The sequence below is a fragment of the Sceloporus occidentalis genome, unplaced genomic scaffold (genome assembly GCF_023333645.1).
Source record: "Sceloporus occidentalis isolate IW3139 unplaced genomic scaffold, rSceOcc1.0.p SCAF_6, whole genome shotgun sequence".
Taxonomy (NCBI): domain Eukaryota; kingdom Metazoa; phylum Chordata; class Lepidosauria; order Squamata; family Phrynosomatidae; genus Sceloporus; species Sceloporus occidentalis.
In genome coordinates this window covers 75,344,425-75,367,199 of record NW_028316986.1, presented here as the reverse complement: position 1 = coordinate 75,367,199, position 22,775 = coordinate 75,344,425, and the positions used below count along the sequence as shown (strand labels likewise).

Sequence of the window (22,775 nt, the reverse complement as noted above, 5' to 3'; positions counted from 1 at the left end):
GAAAGAAGAGGCCCCAGGTTTTTTAAACACAAATTTAAATTAAAATTTTAAAAGTTAAAATTTTATAAAAATAATGTAAATATTCTTTTAAAATTTTATTTAAAAACATCACATAATACCAAATTTTCACTTTAACCACTCAGAACTCTGTACATGTAAATACATTTAGACTGTGCATATGATATTGTAATTTCAGATATAATTCTAATTTAGCTAGTTGTTTATTACACAAGTATTGCCATTAATTCAGTGATGCATGGAATTATGATTTATAAGTAACGTTAGTAAAAAAAAAATATTAAGGATTCTGTATGGTGTGGTATGGGAGGAGGTCAATGGGAGAATGACACCATGAGTTGCCACAATGGGTTATGCCAACCATAGTGATGCCACTGAGACAGGATAAAGGTGTTTGAGATAATACGGCTTCTAGGACTTCACCGTGTTGAGCACTGGTAGGTTCTCATGGTTAAATTACCCTCTCCAGTCTTAGGTGGGATGTTTTTAAAAATGTAAAAAAGTTAAATATAAGAAAAGAGCAGCTGTTCAGTACAGAAATGGCATCTAATTCTGTTGTTTCTACATGATTACTATCTTAATTTTTAATTCAATTTACTTTTTTTTCCCATTCCAACATGTTGTGTTATGTGTTTAGGATGTTCACTGAAGCTGCAAAATGTTAGGAATGCACTGCTGTTAAGGGCCACATTCTCAACAGACACATTATTTAGATAACATTGCTATGGCATAGTATCCCATGCCTTGGTCAACCACTACATTGGAGGTGAATTGCTGTCAGTGGCAGAGTGGTGGACCTATGAACACACAGAGCCGATGAACTTATCAGGCAGCTGAAGCAACCCTACTATATTACAAGTATCTAACTAGGAAACAATACCATCCAATAAAGCTGGACAAGTGATGGGCATTAGGGGGCTGCATTGACCTCGCACAAGGCCTTGGAGGTTTGCAAATTCCTGCTGACAAAAAGAACTCCTCTATCAAATGGCCTCTAGAGACAAATTGTTCATGTTTTTGTCCTGCTCTCCCCAGCTATTTAAAACCTAGAAGAAGCTTTTAAAAAAACACCCCAAAATCAACTTCCAGGTCACTTCCTCTTAGTAAAAAAGCCTGCCCTATGCCTAAAACAGCTCTGGGGAGCAAATTCACCCACCAATTGCTTACCGAGGGTGATACAGGACACTGCATTGGTATCGAGAGATAAAAAATTGAAACATTTTTGTAATGTACCGGGGGGGGGGGGGGGAGGGCACAAAATGGCAGGGCACACTTTTTTCAGCCCTGCAAAAGAATGACAGAACCTCAGCTCAGGGTCATGATAAACATACCTCACGTGGAAAGTTAGATGTTGGCAATTTGCAGTAAGCAGTGACAGCAGTTCATAGTAATGAGTGAAGAGTTCTTATATTGTAAATTACCAATATTCACTGAATAAGTAAATAGACCCAAAACAAGATTGGTGAAATGGACTAACAACTCAGTTTGACAGCCTCATTATATGCTATTCAGTATTTTATCAAGTTGCACAGACAGCACCTACCAGTATTTAAAAAACAAAACAAAAAAAACACCCCAGCATAGGTTATCAATAACCTTGTTATTGGGGTTGTATTCTAAAATTAGTACTCTGCATACTAATAGAACTGTGAACTACACATGTACCTGATGAAGCATCCATTGCAATAGGCAAATCATGTACTTTTGCTTGGCACTCAGCCCTGACATGATAGGATATGGAAGTTCTTCCCCTTCAAACAGTAAGCATTCCTTCTGATATATAGGAAGCAATGTACTGGTCTAGTACAGAACAAGACAAAGATGCTTTATTTATCATGCTCTCATGAGCCTTGATTACTCCAGCTTTTTCAGCAAGCAGGTTAGTTGGCACCAAGTGTAACAGCTTCCATATTTTCTTTCTGGTTTCCTGTGTTAAACATGTCAGCATTTTACATCACAGCTATGAAAGCAAGAGGGATTGGTCTGATGAATAGCAATGAAGGTGGAAGAACAGTGTGTTATGGCAACACCTTGGGAAATCAAATTACTATTTTTATGAGTAAAAATAAAAAAAGAAGTATATAGAAAGGATTAGCTAACAGCAAAGCCAGATGGAGGAATCATTCTTAGGTAAGCAGCATTCAGAATTGCAAAATATTTTCCCCCTCATTCCAATCTGAGTCAAAATAAACTTTAGAGAGGACACACGTTGAACAGATTTATTCTTCCTGAAGGTCCACAAAAGCAAAATGCAGCACTGTGTAGTTCATTAGAATACAGGTGGCATGCAGGCATCTTAGAGACAGAATTAATCTCTTGTTGACTTTCCTTCATTCTACCTGTGATGAGAGATGGATTCCCAGTTACTTATACAAATGATTATTAAAAGAAATAACTATTGTCCTTTGCCTTTAAGAGGAGATGCAGTACTTGTAAATATAGACGGTATCCCAACTTTTTTTTAATTAAGTACTGAGAATAAACAAGTATGCATAAGCCTCAGATAAACTGGATTCTACCAAATCCAAACACGTAACCAAAAAATTAGGTGTGAAGCATTCTTCATCATTTACACCTAATGATTTTGTGTCTCCTGGATTAAAGGTCAGACTAGATGTGATGTTCAGTGCAAATAGAAACCATGGCTACAAACAGTGTGCCTGCGTCATACACAGGCATGCCATACGTGGCTTTCAGCTTACGCTGAAGCTGTGCGCCAGAAGCAGCAATGGCATGTGCTGCACCCGCATGTAGGAGTGCGGTATTTCCCTTATGCGCGTGGGGGGGGGGGGAGTCCAGAACAGATCCCCACGTAAGGGAAAGGCTGACTTTGTGTATGTATTGATAACTGTCCAGAATCCTCAATAGTATGGAGAGTGTCCAAGGGTAAGAAGAAGCTCTCTTGTGCAGGCCTATCCTACTTCATATGGGGAGTGACAGAATAAGATGCAGAGGGGGCAGTTCTAGCTTGCTCCCCTCTTTGTGTATTGATTCAACAGGATCCCAGAACAAGTTAACTGGGTTTGCTGGCTACAAGAGGAGCAGGAGCTGTGAAGGCTAGTGGAGCTCTGAGGCTTAGCCATGTGGTTCCAGGGACACTTTTGCTCCAGGAATGACTTAAAACTTAAACCACAGAGGTGTGAACAGATTAGGATGTCTAGTTAGACATAATCAGGTTATTCCCCCCTCTTCTTTTTTTTTTTATTTCATTGTTTATAAACTCCATAGGAAGGCAGACAAATATCACACTAATTTAAACAGATGTGGTGGTTCAGCAGTTAATAATACTGGCTTTGAGGATTTCAAGGTTATCAGATTAGTAGTTCAAGGCCCAGGCATTGTGTGACTGAGTAATCTGCCACCACTAGGCCCAGCTTCGGCCAACCTAGCAGTCTGGAAGCATGTAAAAGTGCAAGTGGATAAATAGGTACCACTTATATAGGAAGGTAACAGTATTCTGTGCAGTCATGTTAGCCACATGACCCCCAGAGTAATCTTTGACAGTGTTGGCTCTTCAGCTTAGTAACGGCGATGAGCAATGCCTCCTCCAGTCAGACATGACTAGACAATCTTGTCAAGTAAAAATCTTTACCTTTACCTTTAAGTAGGTTTACTGCAAATTCATTATATGCTTTGGTGGTGGGTGGGTAATTTACAGTGAGTTGTAAGCTCTGCTAACACATCCATCTATTCTGTTATGTGTGTGTGTGGAGAGAGAGAGAGAGAGAGAGAGAGTTGTGAGAAGATTTACATTATTTAGGAAAGCTCAGTGTGCTCATATTTAGAATGGCAGGATCAACCACCAAGGGAATCTAGGCTCTGGGTTTACAGCTTCCTCCCTCACTCTGTAAAAAGGAGATAAAGGCCCGTTACAGACGGGCCTTAAAGTGCGCGCTCTGTGCGTGCTAGGGTTAGAAAGGGGCGTCCTTTCCGGACGCCCCCAACCCTAGCATGTGCGGAGTGTGCACAAAATGGCAGCGGCTGTTCCACACAGGTGCCACCATTACAACGTCATGACCGCGCCGCCTCTATACGGGGCGGCACGGACGTGACGTCATCATGCCACACCAGGGCACATAGTGCGCTCTTTCCCCGGCCGCAAAAGGAGCTCCGAAACAGAGCTCCTTTTGCCATTTGCATCACTGGGTGCAGCCTTCAGAAGGCTGCGCCCAGCGACGCAAAGGAGAAAGGGGCCAAGTGGCCCCTTTCTCCTCCTCCCTGCTGCCGCGGGGTGTCCTTGGGGCTTGAAGCCCCAAGGACACCCCTTTCCAGGCCTCGGGGAAGGGGCCTTTTGCCGCTTCCCCGCGGCCTGGAAAGCGGCGGATCGGGGCCTCAGTGGCTCCCGCTCTGGCCGCTGAGGCCCCGATCCGGTGGGGAAAGGGGTGGGTGCAGGCCGCCGCTTTTCGGCTGTCTGTAACCCGCCATAGTTTTGGAGACATCTCCCTGGGAGAAAGCCCTCAGATGCCTCTCTGTCAAATCTTAAATTTGGAGTGATAGCAGTGACTAATAAAAGGCAGAGGATCTCTCTGTCTTGGGAAAGTTAAACCCAAGAAGGTATAGGTTGGGGTGTTTTGTGGCTTCCAAGATAAACCTAGCCCTAATACTCAAACCAGGATTCCACACTGGCTCTCTCTCTCTCTCTCTCTCTCTCTCTCTCTCTCTCTCTCTCTTGTCCTAAAAGCATAGGCTAACTGAAACTTTTTTTTGCATATCCTGAGTTCCAGCACCATGAAACAGCCTTAAACCTCATTTTAACTTTACTCATTTGATGAATGCAGGATGTTACTTGCTGGCTGACATAACTTTTTACAGGGATGGAAAATAAATTGGGTACTTTTAAGATTTTTACCAGAAGGATCCATTTTGCACTTTCTCAAAACTCAAGAAAGCGTGTACCTTGCTTCAGATGTCTGTCCATTTATATGAAGCTTGTGATACATTTCAGAGGAATAAAATGAATATATAATCATCTTACACTTTAAAAAGCTGGATACAAGAAAAAAAACTGCAGATAGTTGAAAGAACCAGGAAGGAAAAATGTGTGCCTGTATGTGACAGAAAACATGTATGGAAAAAGAAATAAAAATCTCCATGTGAGTTAAAGAAACAAACAAACACAGCCTAATATGAACAAAGGACAGGACACAAATGCAGGAATTCAAATAAATGCCACAAAATCAAGAATGAGTGTTTTGTATATCCCTAACTAGATAGGAGGCAGAGGCAATTTCTTGCTGTATGTATTCCAGTTCTGTTCCAACAACTTAAAACCAACTTCCATTCAACACATCTATCCGATATCTGCATTAATCTTTGCTGATTTGCTGAAAATATGCAGTGCCATTTTTACGTGACTCTCTCACCCATCCTCCCCCCTCAAATTTGTTTAAAGAGAGTGCTGTCAATAAAATAGCAAATCCCTCAGCTTTGAAACCCTTACCATTTTGCTGACTACTAGGGATTTTCAAAAGAGTCAAAGCTTTCTGACTTGTCAGTATCACAGCCCCTCTCCTTTACAATAATCACCTAGATCAGCATCCTTACATGCCAAGTAAAGCAAAGCAATCTGGGACAGATATAGTTTAGATGACAAAATCAGTCATTCTTGCACTGCAGCACCAAATTAAAATGGATTGCTGGGATCCACAGAATTCTATTATGTAGAAAGGAAATTCAGAGTCATTTGCATGAGAGATAAATTCAGAGATCATATCTTTCTTGCCATAAGCATCTCAACTGACTTCTATGGAACTGTTAACAATATTTACTGTCCTTACCCCACAGCCCATTCCATTGCTTGGCTCACACACAATCCTTCTCTCTTCAGGTTCAGGAAGCAGCCCTGCACCACATCCTGGCGTGGGACACAGGACACCACCCATCTGCAGAACATATTCCTCAGCACCATAACACTGGTAACGGTTGTACTGAAAAGCGGAAAAAAATATTGTGAAGTTTAACAAGCTTTGAAGAACTGCAATATATCTGTCATTCCTGTTTCATTCATATGAGTACTAAAAGCTAGGGATGGAAATAATATTCAAAACAATTTGGAAATGATGACAAAAAATAAGAACAAAACAGATTTCTTGCATATTGAGAAACCTTGAATTCTATACAGGCAAGATCTTTTCAGTTTGGGGTCTATGCTGAGCAAAAAATGCACATGGTTGTTGTTGTTGTTGTTGTTGTTGTTTTTACAAAAGAACATAGTATTTTTCTGTTCAGAAAATAATGTTTTCCATAGAAAACCAGTTTTCTGAATAGAAAACAGTATTTTCTGTGCACAAAGCAAGTTTTGTATGCAGAAAATAAGCTTTCGGAACAAAAAACAAGTCCTGAAGCAGTTTCAGTAGCCTTCTGTGCCAAAACCAAAGTGCATTTCTTTGAAGTGTGACTAATATTTGAAGACTGTGTAATTTTGATGACTTTGCCGCAGTAAAAAAATAGTAAAATTATTGATTCTTGCCTGCAAAAACAGAATTTACAAAGATTTGCACCATTTCAAAAGAGCATTTCAATACAGCTTGAAGAAGTTATTATGGGGGGGGGGGCATGGAATCCCTTGGAGCACAACACTGATGTAACTAAGCTGCTATAGGTGGTGACAGTAGAAGGGCAAAAAGTGTAGACCCAGTGGCAGTGAAAGAAGTCAGGCATCAGAGAAATAAGCTGCTCGAAGCAAGTAAACTTGCAAGGCTTTCCTTGCCTCCAATGCAGGATCCTGAAAAACATGAAACTCCTAGTGTAGGGCATCACCATGATTCTGGCCTTGGATGACAACTCTCAGAGACCCCCCAGCCTGGCTATTTTCTCTCTGGGATTCTGACTGTCCCAAGTTCTATTTCCGCTATAAGTAGGACTTGAAAATGTGGGCTCCCCTCCTTCCTTGCTAGCTGTGACAAGTAGTACTCAATTACTGGCTATGCTGTTTTGTCTTCTCTTTTAAGTCGAATGTACAAACACTACTTAAAAAATCAATTCTGTCATTGGAAATCATAAGCAAGAGAATTGATTTACTGAATTGGATTGGCGGGGGGAGAATCATATTTTGTAAAGAAATCTGACATTCTCTATGGGCTCTATGGGTATAGAAACCATGCTGAATCATTATGTTATTACAGCACTGTGAACTATTATTTTTGCACTAAAAAGCCCCCAAGGAAATAGATGAATCTGAAAAGAGAAGCTGCTGCTAAATGCCTTGACACATTTCATTATCCAGTGCTGCCTCCTATCTTTGGAATTAAAGCACATTCTCAATATGTTTCTTAATTCCCTTTCCTCCTGAAAAGTATGTAGTCCAGTCTGTACAAGCCTATCACTATTAACTATTTTCTTGTGAAATATGCTATTTTCATAAGTTATAGGATTTCTGCTCAGAATCATACTTCTTGGTTTGAATTTTAAACCTCAAAGGAGTGTTAAATGTGAGCCTTTGAAAAGTGAGGCCTGTTACAGACTGCCAAAATAAAGCTGCTTCGGGTCTCTTTGGAGGTATGCTATTTAAATGATGCATGGGTCCTAAGAGTCCGGAGGTCGCGCCAAAGCCACACTCCATTCCGAAGCACTGGAGTGCAGCTTTGGTGCAACTTCCAGATTCTTAGGGTGCATGCATCATTTAAACAGCATACCTCCAAAGAGACCTGAAGCAGCTTTATTTTGGCAGTCTGTAACAGGCTTATATGTACATATCAGGTGTATGGTCCACTTAACTCCTGGCATTGTTTTAAGAAAAGTGGCTCCAGATAGCAACAAAACCATGTGCAGCCACATCAATCCTGCTCTAGCGTGGCTGACATGAAATGTATGTTGGCAATTCTCTATCTGCCTGTCATCCCTTGTGCACATCAGATTCTAGTAGAAATTGTCTATAATTTTACAGTTTACAAATCTTTGTTCAGTATGCAGGTTAATTACTTTGATTCATCAACATTAATTTATCACTGTAATGATCAGAAAGACCTGTATATCCTTCTCCAGCCCTTTGAAAAAATTAGGGCTAGGCCATGATTTGAATTTTTCTGGATCTTATTACATTCCAACTGCATAAATATGAAGTTGAAGGCTTTCATGGCCAGCATCCATAGTTTTTTGTGGGTTTTCCGGGCTATGTGATCATAGAATCATAGAGTTGGAAGAGACCGCACGGGCCATCCAGTCCAACCACCTGCCATGCAGGAAATCCAGTCAAAGCATCCCCAATAGATGGCCATCTAGCCTCTGCTTAAAGACCTCCAAGGAAGGGGACTCCACTACACTCTGAGGGAGTGTGTTCCACTGTTGAACAGCCCTTACTGTCAGGAAGTTCCTCCTAATGTTGAGGTGGAATCTCTTTTCCTGTAGCTTGCATCCACTGTTCCGGGTCCTGTTCTCTGGAGCAGCAGAAAACAAGCTTGCTCCCGCCTCAATATGACATCCTTTCAAATATTTAAACAGAGCTATCATATCACCTCTTAACCTTCTCTTCTCCAGGCTAAACATCCCCAGCTCCCTGAGTCGTTCCTCATAGGGCAAGGTTTACAGACCTTTCACCATTTTAGTCGCCCTCCTTTGGACACGCTCCAGTTTCTCAATGTCCTTTTTGAATTGTGGTGCCCAGAACTGGACACAATATTCCAGGTGGGGCCTGACCAGAGCAGAATACAGTGACACTATTACTTCCCTTGATCTAGACACTATACTTTTATTGATGAAGCCTAAAATTGCATTGGCCTTTTTAGCTGCCGCATCACACTGTTGACTCATGTTCAACTTGTGGTCTACTTGGACTCCTAGATCCCTTTCACATGTACTTTCATTCAGCCAGGTGTCCCCCAAAATCTATCTGTGTATTTCAGTTTTCTGCCCTAAGTGCAGTACCTTACATTTCTCTGTGTTGAAGTTCATTTTGTTAGCTTTGGCCCAGCTTTCTAGTCTATTCAGATCATTTTGAATGTTGATTCTGTCCTCTGGAGTATTAGCTATTCCTCCTAATTTGGTGTCATCTGCAAATTTGATAAGTATGCTCCCAATTCTGTCATCCAGGTCATTGATAAAGATGTTGAATAGCACTGGGCCCAGGACAGAGCCCTGTGGGACCCCACTGGTCACTTCTCTCCAGGATGAAAAAGAGCCATTGTTGAGCACCCTTTGGGTTTGGCCGGTCAACCAATTACAAATCCATGTAACAGTTACTTTGTCTAGCCCACATTTTACAAGCTTGTTTGCAAGAATGTCATGGGAAACCTTGTCAAAGGCCTTACTGAAATCTAGATATACTATATCCACAGCATTCCCTTCATCTACCAAGCTGATAATTTTATCAAAGAAAGAGATCAGATTTGTCTGGCATGACTTGTTTCTCTGAAACCCATGTTGACTTTTTGTGATTATGGAATTGCCATCTAGATGTTCACAGACTCTCTGTTTAATGATCTGCTCCAGAATCTTTCCTGGTATAGATGTCAGACTAACTGGACGATAATTGTTGGGATCCTCTTTTTCCCCCTTTTTGAAGATGGGGACAACGTTTGCCCTCCTCCAGTCTGGTGGGATTTCTCCTGTTTTCCAGGAGTTTTCAAAGATTATTGCCAATGGCTCCGATATTACATTTGCCAGTTCTTTTAATACCCTTGGATGGAGTTCATCTGGTCTTGGAGACTTAAATTCATTTAGATTAACAAGGTATTCCTCTACTATCTCTTTACTTATTCTGTCCTGAAATTCCCCTGTTCTGTCCTCTGCTCCATTATCCTCAGGTTGAGCACCCTTTGCCTTTTCTGAGAAGACTGAGGCAAAGAAGGTGTTGAGTAATTCTGCCTTTTCTCTGTCCCCTGTTAGCTTTTTGCCATCTTCTGCATGCAGTGGCACTACCATTTCCTTCTTCTTCCTTTTGCTGCGGACATATCCAAAAAATCTCTTTTTATTCTTTTTAACCTCTCTAGCAAGCCTGAGACCATGTTTTAGGAGAGTTTATTCCTGATGTTTTGCAAGCATCTGTGGCTGGCATCTTCAGAAAATGCATTATCTGAAGATGCTAGCCACAGATGCTGGTGAAAATATGCTTTATACCCAAGGCCTTAATATTGATCTGTACTGCATCTAAAGAAGTGGGTTTATATCCATGAAAGTACATGCTAAAATAATAAACTGGTTAGTCTTTCTTTCCCCTCCCTCCCTCCCTCCCTCTTATGCTGCAAGAGATCAACACAGGTGTTTCTTTGAAAATTGCTGCTACTACTGTATCCTGAGAAAGCTGCTCAGCCAGGCTGTTCTGGAAGGTAGAAAGGCTACTGAAATTGTGCTGAAACAGGATCCTGAAAACCTGCTGTGACAAATTTGTGAAGGACTTTGAGGGCAAAGTTACACATATTTATGGGGAAATTCACACTGCAGCAGATCCAGTAGAGACCTCTATCCACAGCATCACCGAGTACTTTCCTTATACCCTAGTCCATAATGACTTTAAGAACTACAATAATGAGAGTATTTTCTGATTAGTTTCTCCTTGACTGAATTCTTTATTCAACCGCTAGTCTATAATATACATCTTCTCCTGACTTTGAAGTACTGTAATACTCAGAATACTCTCTGGCTGGTTTCTCCTGGCCTCTGTTCCTCCTTACCTCTTCACCTTCCTTTAAATCATTCACTCGCTCACTCCATGCAGGTGAAGATGATGAACTCCTCTGTCAGCTTCTTTGGGCTATTCCAGACCAGACTGGAATAAAGAAGCATGATTTCATGCAATTCATGTCTTTGTGTTTTGTTGGATTTTCCCAGTAGTTATCACTTCTATATCCATATTTTTCATTTTTTTTGTTGGGAGGGGGGAAAGATTATATTGATTTTGGTGAACTCATTAGGGCTCTTCCAAAAAGTTTTGAAAAACTAGAGTATGTTCCCAGACTTAAAGTACTATAGAGCAAAAGTAATATTTAACTGATGCACTATAACTTGTAGCGACAGTGTGGTGTAGTGGTTTAAGCAGGATTTGAATCAGCCATGGAAACCCACCTCAGGCAAGTCACATCCTCTCAGTTTCAGAGGAAAGCAAAGGCAAACCCATGCTGAACAAATCCTGAATCCCACACACTGTGAGAAGTTTGTCTTAGGGTTGCCATAAGTCAGGCCTGTTACAGACTGCCAAAATAAAGCTGCTTTGGGTCTCTTTGGAGGTATGCTGTTTAAATGATGCATGCACCCTAAGAATCCGGAAGCTGCACCAAAGCTGCCCTCCAGTGCTTAGGAATGGAGTGTGGCTTTGGCGCGACCTCTGGACTATTAGGACCCATGCATCATTTAAACAGCATACCTCCAAAGAGACCCGAAGCAGCTTTATTTTGGCAGTCTGTAACAGGCCTCAGAAATGATTAGAACACACACAACTATAACTATAATGCTAAAAGAAATTTTAAAAAGAGAAGAAAGAATGATAGTGTTTTCATCCAGCACGTCCTAGACTTAAAAAGAAACTAACTTGAAAGTGGGAATAAAATGTTGCAACAGTGCCAGAAAATAAATAAAATGTTGCAATGGGTGCCATCACTGAAAGTCTTTCCCATATTGTCTTTCCCATATTCCCATAGGATTTTATGCCCAGACAAATTCACAAATTCACACATTTCCTTTCTGAAGCTGAACTGCAAACCTGGTTTCCTGACTCAAGAGCAAAGCCACTCTGTTTTAGCGGCTGCAACTACGTATGAAGCCAACACAATGGAGCAATGTTTGGAAGAAACAATGGGTACAATGGGGATACAGAAACAGAGCTAAGGTTTACTAGAGGAAAGCACAGGAAGGGAGGGCAAACAGCAGAGAGGTCTGTAATTCAATTGAAATGCAAAAACAGAAACAGGGGGACAATAGCTGGAGCAGTTAAGATATATGGCTTGTTAGGTTCTGAGTGAAGAAGTGTTTGATGGTCAACAAAGCCTTGGGAAAGATGGGTTGATAAAAAGTTAGGAAGTGTAGTGGCCAGTTAGAAGACCTCTTTGATATGTTAGAAGGAGCGTGGGCTGGGGTTCTGGACAAATGGCAGTCTGGAAGAGAATTCTTAAAGGTGGGATGTTTTGGAGCTCAAATTAGATTTGACTCCAACTGGCCTGAAGCGAAACATTGTTTTGTAATCTAAATAAACTGTCAGTTAAGCTCACTGCTATGTTTAATTGGCTATTCAAATCTTGGATTGTGAATCATGGCAACTTACACAGAATGTTTCATAAGCTGACTGGGGAAGATGTTAAGAAATGGATACCTGTCCATACAAGATTTACTCATTGACATTAGTCCTATTAGGTCAACTTTTCATGCAAGCAAGAGGGTTGCTGACTTAACTGAGCCTTGAGCAATGCCCACTCACATCATTTTTCATGTAATTTTTCAGGCTATGAGAAACACCCTTGTAAGCATGACTGACTTCAAGCACAGAGATAGACATCTTTGCCATGCAAAGACTACTATTTATTATTATTATTTTTAACCTTTATTTATGAAGCGCTGTAAATTTACACAGCGCTGTACATGCAATCTTTTTAGTTAGACGGTTCCCTGACCTCGGGCTTACAATCTAAAAAGACATGACACAGAAGGAGAAGGGAGTGGTGGAGGGAAAGGGTAAGAGGTCCAGCAGTTCCTCTCTACCTCCAAGGCCTGGATCAAGGCAGATGGACTGGAGGGAGGGCTTGGCTTCAAAATGGAAAGTTAATCATTTTCCAGGGAAAATACATACTCTCAAGTAGGATAATACATATACAATACATAGCAATACAGGAAATGGATCGATAAACAGGCAACAAAAGAACATCAGATAGTAAGCGACAATTATGCAATGCCTGGGAAGGCTTCTCTGAACAGGATGGTTTTCTTGCTTGTGGGGGAAGAAGGTTCCAGGAGTGAGAGGCAGCAAGTGAAAAGGGGTGAATCCGGGAAGGGTCAGAGGAAATCCTGGGCTGAGACAGGAACCCTTGACTACCAGAACGGAGGGCCCTGGTGGGAAGGTGAGGAGAAAGAAGGTCTGATAAGTAAGGAGGGGCCAGTCCATGGAAGGCTTTGAATGTCGACAGCAGGAGCTTATACTGAATACGGAAAGGGAGAGGGAGCCAGTGAAGGGATGCCAACACAGGAGAGATGTGGTCAGAGCGGTGGGTGGAAGTGATAATGCATGCAGCTGAATGCTGGACAGAGATTAAAGGATGGAGGTGAGAAAGAGGAAGCCCAGCCAGGAGGACGTTACAGTAATCCAGTCGTGAGATCACTAGGGCATGGACCAGGATCTTGGCAGCAGAGGCGGAGAGATATGGTCGGATTTTAGCAATATTGTACAAAAAGAGTCTACAAGCCTTGGCTGTGGTCTGGATCTGAGGGATACACGACAGAGAAGAGTCAAAGATAAAACCAAGACTGCGGGCTTGCTGGACTGGTTGAATGGAAATGTTGTCCACAGAGACAGAAAAGGAGTGTTGAAGGGTGGGCTTAGGAGGAAAGACAAGAAGCTCCGTCTTGGACATGTTGAGCTTCAAACGCCGATGGTGCATCCACTGCGAGACAGCTGTGAGGCAAGACGAGACTTGCTGTTCAAGCCTTGGAGAAAGGTCAGGGGCGGAAAGATACAGCTGGGTGTCATTGGCATACAGATGGTAGGAAAAGCCAAAAGAGCTGATGAGTTTTCCTAAGGACAGTGTGTAGAGAGAAAACAGAAGGGGACCCAGAACAGAGCCCTGGGGAACTCCAACAGATAAGGGAACAGGAGAAGAAGTATGATAAGTGGTGGTTTGTTTTTCACACAATAAATATTTGTTACCAGTCTTAACTCTGTTACAAACCTGTGAAATTAAGTTAATAGAGAGAAGGTTGGACAAAGTGATAGAATTCTAAGGTGGCAGGGGAGACTGTGCCACATAAGACTACAGATAAGCAATGCCATTTTGGAACAGCCATTTTGCATGCAAATGGACAAAATATATTTATGTGTTGGGATGAGGATGAGGAAAAACAATGGCAGTTACAAATGCATAAACTGGAGTTATACATCCGTAACTAATTCATACAATGATCCCTAACTATTCAGTAGTGTAGGAAATATACAATGCACCATAAAATTGTCTCTGTCCTGATTTACTGAGCATCAGCTGTTGTACATGGTGGGAGTCTGTTCTTGTGTTGATTGGGATACAGCAGACTGATGTTTCCACCCTCTTTCAACAAGTGATCTCAAGTGTGAGGAAGCATTGCGACAGCGATTCTGCTTCTCACTGTAACACTGGAGATTGCTTGAGGGAAGTGGGGACAAAAACAGTGTGTTGCATCCCGATTGACAGGAGAACAGCCCCCTGTTGCTCACAGTGGCTAATGCCTGGTAAATTAGGATTAGGGGAAAGTTGGGCCAGGAGACACTAATTAGTTAAGTATGCTTTACTAATTTAAGTATATGTAACTAAGGAGATTATTACACATGGCTTTTAAACCACGATTAGCCACACAAAAGCAGCTTTTGCGATACCTTTCACATGCTACCCTTCTCCCAATTTGTAGCTGCAGTGTCCCCCAAATATAGTTAGAACAATTTTTTTGCAATTGCGCAAGCACCCCAAGTACCTTAACCTTTTTGTATCCCTCTCTCTCTCTCTCTTTTTCTTACAAAAAACACCCTTAAATTTAAGTAGGAGACCTCTGGAGTTGCATGACAAAAGTGGAAAATAAAATAAAATGGGTAGGACTGAGTTATGAGGGAATGAAGAAGAGAGTTTGATGGCAGCAGCAGCCACAGCTGCACAATTGCAAAGGCATGCAGTAATGTCGATGGCAGAGATACAATCCCATCTTGACTTCCAAGTGTGATTGCAGCAAAAATGGGGTTCATGCAGTAAAGCCCTAAGTCTGCTGCCACATTGGAGAATTAATACAGTTTGATGCTGCTTTAACTGTCATGGCTCTGTCCTATGGAATCATGGCATTTGTTGTTTGCTGTGTGTCTGCAAGAGAAGGCTAAATATCTTGCAAAACTACAAAGCCCAGAATTCCATAGCACTGAGCCATGGAAATTAAAGCAATGTCAAACTGCATTAATTCTGCAGTTTAAATGCATCTTAAGTAGCAGACATAGGATAACACCAACAATTTTAAAAAGCTGAAAGCTTTTGTAACTGAATAATTTTAAATCTTGCCCCATGTATGCACTGCTTTTGTAATACTTCAGTAGACCTAATAAAAGAATTAACCAACTTCGATTGTGGTTTTTAAAAAGAGGAATCTTTGGTTAAAATATCAGGAAAAGCTGCCCCTCTTCCAGTGATCATCCGCCTTGGTTTGTGAAAGCTGGCAGGACTTGGGAAGGGATGGAGTTCCCACTATGTATTTCCCTGGTCCCTTAGAGCTGTTCTCTGAGTTAGGTGGAATAGAGTCTCAATTACTTGCTCGCAAAAGGTCAGAAAATTATGACTATCAAAATGTCATGCCAAAGGATTTTAAAATTACTAAGATTGATGAGAATATATTCTACAACTTTTAATTTATACAACCCACTAACTGTATTTAAATTACTTTTGCACAGAGCTTTAAGAATATGTTCTGCCTTTATTGTTCACAAAAAGGAGATTCAAAATCATAAGTCTACTCAAAGATATCAGATCAAGGAAGGAAAAAGAATGAAAAACAGCAACAGCATTAGATATCTGTAATAACACATTTTACAAAGAGAGGCATATTTGAAGGACTGTGGAAATACTTTTGAGCTCTCATTCAAGCACATGGTATCATTGTCCTAAATCATTTCAAGATATTTTGAAGTTTTATAGTGGGATGCCACTATAAACGTCCTTCATTTATGCACATATGTATTATAACAAAGGCACTCGTCTCTGATCTACTTTGGATTTCATTTTCCAGTTTGCCAGCATTTGAAGTTTGTTTGCTTAAAAAAAAAAAAAAAAAGATTGTTCTCTCAGTTGCATATTCTGCCATGGACTGAGATCCCATTCTGCCATTTGACTCTGAACAATTACACTGGTTGATCATTCTGCCATTTGGCTATCTTCTATATTACCATCTGTTCCTCTTGCTTTATCCACTGATCATGATAATATGAAAACACAAAGATGTCTTCACACTGTGTAGGAAGGGGCATTGCTAGAATATTCAGCCAGAGAGCTCTTAGGCCTCACTGAACTACGTTTGTACTTTTCCTCTTATCTGGAGTTGAGCTAGCCAAAACTAGAGCCTTGGCCTTCCCCCTGCATATGACCCATGAAATCTGGAGACTCAGGGCCAAGCCATGAGATCTGGCAACCCTAGTCACCCTCTGGTTCCTTCCAAATGTTGATTACAGAGCCATTCAAGTGCTTTCATTAGCCCACATGAATCCTACATTCAAAAGGGGAGTGTGTGTGTGATGTAAAAGAAGGCATGTACCAATAAATCAGTCTTTACTGTCATGACCTACAACTCTAAAATCCAGAAAGGGGTTGACAGGCCAAGGTTGAGGAATGTGGTCAGAAATGTCAAAAAATGGGCAAAAATCAGCAGAAAGAACCAAGGTTTAAATGTCTATTTCCAGTTTAGACAGACTTCATCTGCCCCTTGTGCTTCTACCATTTTACACTGTCTGTTTACAGCAGCACTCTTGAGTTGAAAAGCTGTGGCAGATAGCAGATGTACCAATTAATAATCTGTCAAGGTTGATGGATAGAATTTTTAAAAAGGTTCCCACTCGTGCACACGCATATACTCTGTGTGCATGTGTGTGTCCCCTCTTCAATTTCAGGGTACCAGGAGGGTCATGATACATACACTACCTCTCGGGGGAGAGGAGAAGCTGTCTCATTAGCATCTTTCTTTCACAACACCATGATGCTACTTTTCAGATGTTAACTCACCTGCTCCTCGCCCAGAATTCTGAAGTGATGCAGCTCTTTAATCAAGGAATCTGGACAGCCAGCTGCAGTAAAGAAACACAGAGAAATACAGCTTAGAACTTATTTTCATTGGCTCTAGGGGAGTGATATACAACCAGTAGATACAGGGATGGAGCACCAAAGATGGATACCAAGCTTAAGTAGCATCATAAAATGTTATTGAAACTGGAGAAGATATACTGTATTAGCCAACTATCCAGCTATACCATATTTCAGAACATGCTAGGAATACTTGATGGATTGTGTTCTTCTTTATTTCCTAGCCTTTCTTGTACAGAATGATGAGAAAGAGGGAGATCTGCAGGGGAGGAATCTTTGCAGCATGTTACTTTCCCCTAAAATCAAAGCTTATGAATGAAGCAGGCTTGGATATCAGTATCTGAAGAGGCTGAATCCACTAATACCAACAGGCTTTTGCTTTTTATAGGGAAGCACCTTTGCTTCTTTTTGCCCTCCATTCAAATGTGTTAGAGAAAAGAATGTGTTAGAGAAAGTGTGTTAGAGAAAATAAGCATTATGTGTTGCAGGTGTCAATAATTTTGAGTAATGGGCACATGGGGATGCCTTTGGCAAACAAAGGAGAAAATGGAATCACCCTGTTTACTGGATACTGTGCACCCTTGGAGGTGTGTGTGTGTGTAAAGATTACATGTCTTGATGAATATGTGTATCCTTGTGTCTTGCTATGAAAAAGACCCAAACAGGTTAGTGTGTGCTGAATTATGTACAGATTTGTTGTACAGAAAATGTATGTCAGTAGGAGATCTAGTGTGGTGGAGCAGTGGCTGGAATGCTCCACTGGAATTTGGGAAAAACAGGTTCTAGTCCCCTCTCTGTTGTGCAATTCATTCAGTGACACTGGGTCAGTCTCTTAGCCTGACCTTTCTCACAGGGATATTGATGTAAGGATGAAGTGGAGAGAAAGAGAACTATACAAATAACCTTGACATTTTTGGAGGGAAGATGGGATAAAATGTAACTAGTGATATATAAAACTGCTTCTAGCTTTTAAAAAACACACTTACAATATCATAGTTAAAATACAAAATGGTTAAGAGAATTTATGCGAAGAATTAATTAGTGTATGGAATTATATTTTGTTTTTGTATTGTAATGATTTTAAGAATTTAATAAAATATTAATAAAAATTAATGCAACTGATGTATTTGATATTCTCTTTCTCTGTCTCCATCCATCCATCCATCCTTCCATCCATCCATCCATCCATCCATTTAATCATTTTATTCTGTCACTGTGGCCCATTGCTAGAAAATGATAGCCATCGGGGAATTGGGAAATAGTTAATTCTCAGATTATACATTTTGAAGGAAGTGCTACAGAAATAACCCTTTTGGAAAGGTGTTGTGTATTCTTTATATATATTTTTTAAAGGAAGAGTTCTACCAAAACATTTTCTAAATGATAAAAGATTTTGTTAATCAAAGGTCAGATAAACTCTTTTGGATTCATTTGTGAAATAGGTTTTGTAAATTTATAATAATAATAAATAATAAATTTTTTATTTATATACCGCCCTTCCACAGATCAGGGCGGTTTACAACATTTTAAAAACAATACATTAAAAACATCAATACCATTACAATAAAAAACAAAAAAAAACAGAAAAAAGCCTCGAGTTAGCCAGTCCCCTTGCCTTAGGGGCTCAACAGACCGGCCATTAAGGCTGGCCTGGGGATGGAGTCGGGGCATGGTGTCCAAGACAAGGACTCAAGGTGGCTTACCAATTAAGTAAGTCCCTATATTGAGAGGATTGCAGGATATAAGAAAATAAAATAATAAAAATAATAACATTACAAAGCAGGTAAGAAACTCAAAAGATCAAAATTTAAATGATATTAAAGAATTTAAAAAATAATTTGATCTATATTGTTAAAATATTTTAAATAGAACAGTTAAAATAATAAAACTAGTATAGCAACCTCTTCAAGCCTTTCCTCCAGTTTCAAAAGACTTTTTGGAATAATAATAATAATAATAATAATAATAATAATAATAAAGATTTCTGCTTGTGATTGGAAGGTCTGCAAAGAGAGGAGCATTTTAGCCTTAGTTCCAGAGCCTAGGGGCAGCCACTACGAAGGCCATTATCAGACCAGCCATACCTGTGAAGGTAGTGGGATTCAGTGAAGGGTCCCTCCTGAGATGTCCATGGCCCAGGAAGGCTCATATGATCTGCTAGATCTGGTCTGTCAGATAGGCTGGACCTAAGCTATGGGTCCGAACAGACAGGCCAAAATAAATCTGCTTCGAGTCACTTTGGAGGTATGCTGTTTAAATGATGCATGCATCCTAAAATGCCAGAAGTTGTGCCAAAGCCATGCTCCAGTCCTAAGGACCGAAGCACAGCTTTGGTGCTGCTTCTGGCCTCTTAAGACGTGTCTGTCATTTAAACAGCATACCTCCAAAGTGACCCAAAGCAGCTTAATTTTGGCCTGTCTGTACCGGCCCTATATAAGGTTTTATAGGTCATAACCAGCACTTTGAATAATAGCCAGAAGCAGACCAGTAGCCAATGGTGCTGATGTAACAAGAGATTTGTTGGTGTTTAAAATTTTTTAAATGATTTTTAAAGCCAGCCTTGGGATTTACATGTAGATCAAAAATGAAATATTTAAGTATTGGGATGAAATCTATGAATGTACAGTCATAATGATTTGTAATGGAAACAAGGACCAAAAACAACAACAAAATACACTGCCATCACAAAGTGCTCTTAAATACTGATACATCCCTCCAGCCTTTTTCAAATCTCTAAACCTCTGAAATTAATTAGAATGCTGATGTAAGTGTAAGACCTTGATCCTTCTTGTGTCTGATTCACTGCTGAAGAATTGTACCTCTGTGACACCATAAGCACTTTGAAGGTGTCAGACATCGATGCCAAAGGATTTAGTGACTTCATTTTACTAGAGTTAATTAATGTTGTTGTTTTTTTTTTTTTTTGCAGCAACCTTGTCTCTTTCACAAGGTTTGTCCTCTTTTGAAGGAAAAGACATTGGTCTGGAGCATTCAGATTAGCTGAAGCACAAGATGTCTCATTGTTAATGGACAGCAGAAAACAAAAAGATTGGAATATGCCAGGTAAAGAGACAATGAGAGGTTAAAGAGGGCAAGGACTGATTGACTGATTGATTAGGATCAATGTCTCTCAAGGTGACAGCTAGGTTATAAATTGCTGTCCTAGTTGGCAACTGATTTGTTTATATTTAAGATTACCCATGACTGGAAATGAGGATGGGTTGAAGAGCAGGTGTCCCTAGCACATAAACAATGTGGTAGCAAAAAGCATACTTTTCACATACTTCTCCTGTGAACATCATCTGATGCTGGGAAAGTCCTAGGATACTTTGCTCTTTTGAGAGCTCTAGGTTTCTTTAACCATTTAGGCAGGATTGGGCATCTGTTGGATGGGGGCACACTAACCTCCTATGAGACTTTGGAAGGCTCCATCCATGCCATCCCACATGGCCAAAATAAATAAATAAATATCAGACACCACCACCCCCCCCCCAAAAAAAAAAATCTCTGCAGGCATGAGGAACATTTTGCCACATTTTATATAATTACCCCTGTGATTCCATGTATTGTGCAGATTAATCATTCTTCATCAGGAAAACTACAGCAGATGAGTTTTCAAGTTGGGGTGTGCTGGCTCCTGTATAGTTCACTCTAAATTTCTCTGGCAAAGGACCATTATGGTCCAAAGCACCCATTCCCGTCACTGATGAAGGATCATTATGTTCTGTATAGGAAGGGAGGGTCTTTTAGTTAGTTCAAACCTAAGCTTTATTAGCCATAACCAGCACTTCGAATCATGCCCAGAAAGGAATTGGTATACAATTGTACACAGTTCATAAATACAACTGAAATTCTACCTCCTCAAAACAAACAAAAAACAAACAAAACTGAGCACCTTTCTTCCTCTGAATGATTCTATTTGTCTTGCATGAATAAACCAATCATATCAAACAAATGCCATAAACTATTAATATATATAGCCTTTATTCAACAACTGGGGTATTACTATGGTTGGCATCTGAACTTACTTAAGTCATTCCATCCAAACAATTTTCAAAGTTGGCATGGCCAGCTTTTCCTTTCAGTTCTGCTCCAATACTATTAAGTGGGCAGCTATATCTCGGCATATATTAAATTTATATCTCCCCACTGAGGATGTAAAAACCAAGGGCAAAAAAACCTCCAGAAAAATCAGCCAACTTTCATATGTGAGCACAAATCTGTTTTCTCTTTCTCTCTATGCTGTGGATCATTGTTATAAGTATATTTTGTTTCTCATGATACTATGCCAAAGTGGGAGAACACTCAGTTTATATAGTTCTCATCATATATTTATAGTAGAGAATTTGTTCTTCTTACTGAATAAAAAAATATAGACTCATAGAGTTGAAACAGACCATAAAGGCTATCCAGTCCAACCCCTTATCATGCAGTAATATACAAACAAAGCACTCCTGACAGATGGCCATCCAGCCTCTCTTAAAAACAAAACAAAACAAAACAAAACAAAACTCCACTTGAGGAGACTCCACTACTCTCCAAGGAGAAGGTGGAATCTCTTTTCCTGTAATCTGAATCTATTCTTCTGTGTCTGGAGCAGCAGAAAACAAGCTTGCTCCATTTCCAAAATGCCATACCTTCAAATATTTAAACATGGCTATCATGTCCCCCTTAACCTTCTCTTCTTCAGGCTAAATGCAACCAGCTCCCCAAGCCACTCATCATAGGGCATGGCTTCCAGACTTATCACTATTTTGGTTGCCCTCCTCCGGATGCACTCCAGCTTTTCAACATCCTTCTTGAATTATGGTATCCAGAACTGGACACAGTATTCCAAGTGAGGTCTGTTACAAAGCCTAACAAATGTCATGCATGCTCTTCTTTAAGTTGGATGCAGTGATACAATCTTTGTAGGGTATGAGAGACAGATAATCGAAGAAGCCTTTACCTCAATGCCAAATACATTCCCTTGAAAGTAAAGACTGTTTAACACATCAATAAATCTGGGGTCACCGCCATCTGTACTTAACAGGGAATTGAAGTCAATCTCTGACAAGGCACTTTTGTATTCCAAACACCTGTCCCTCACATTTCCTCTGAAAATTGATAGTCTGAGGCTGTGGAAGGTTGTCTTGCCCAAAGCCACCCACTGGACCCAAGCTATGCTTTTTTCAAACCCTAGGCTCCCAAGTCTAAATCCAGTACTCAGAACTATAGCCTTACACTGGCTTTCAATTTGCTTGGAATTTAACCTACAAGTCTTTTAAGAAAGGCTTGTAGCAACTTGTTTTAACTGTCCCGCTGTCTCTTCACTCAATACATGTCACAAGCAGAAAGAGTGCAATTTGTGTACAACATCTAATATGCTTGCACAGCACCTGCTAAAAGAGCCTGCTAGAGAATGGAATAGATAAAACAAATGACATGAAATGCATTACTGGCAACGTACATAGTGTGTCAGCTGCAATAGGGGAAATGCTGCTGGACTGTTTGTGTTCAGCTCTGGCCTCTGCTAGCAGAAGCTGTTTCCATTTTAATGGGTGCTTTAAAGATAAATTACTCAAAGTAAATGAACCGCTATAACTATTTGCTTCAAAGATACTTTCTTGCTAATCTATATGGGGGGAAATAGAAATTGGAAAAATGCTGGCAATTTAGAGAGGGTTTATATATATATATATATATATATATATATATATTGAAAACACAGGAATTTATTTTTCTTTCCTCCTCGTTCCAAACTCAGCTCAGGCCAAAGGATAGGAATTTTATGCTGCCAGAAGAGCTTCCTTTCAATAATTTGACCCCTTGCTCCACTGCTGTGTT

The 22,775-nt window shown here is 40.3% G+C and overlaps 1 protein-coding gene across 2 annotated transcripts in view; it reads right to left on the bottom strand.

Annotated features, from left to right (window-relative positions):
• Window positions 1-22,775, bottom strand: part of PRKN (parkin RBR E3 ubiquitin protein ligase) — a 938,258-nt gene that overhangs the window by 144,812 nt on the left and 770,671 nt on the right. For both annotated transcript variants that reach the window (XM_089530072.1, XM_089530073.1), the window contains 2 exons: window positions 16,872-16,933; window positions 5,796-5,945 (listed from right to left, as the gene is read on the bottom strand). In XM_089530072.1, the coding sequence (XP_089386198.1) occupies window positions 5,796-5,945; window positions 16,872-16,933 (212 nt within the window). The remainder of the gene's footprint in view (window positions 1-5,795; window positions 5,946-16,871; window positions 16,934-22,775) is intronic.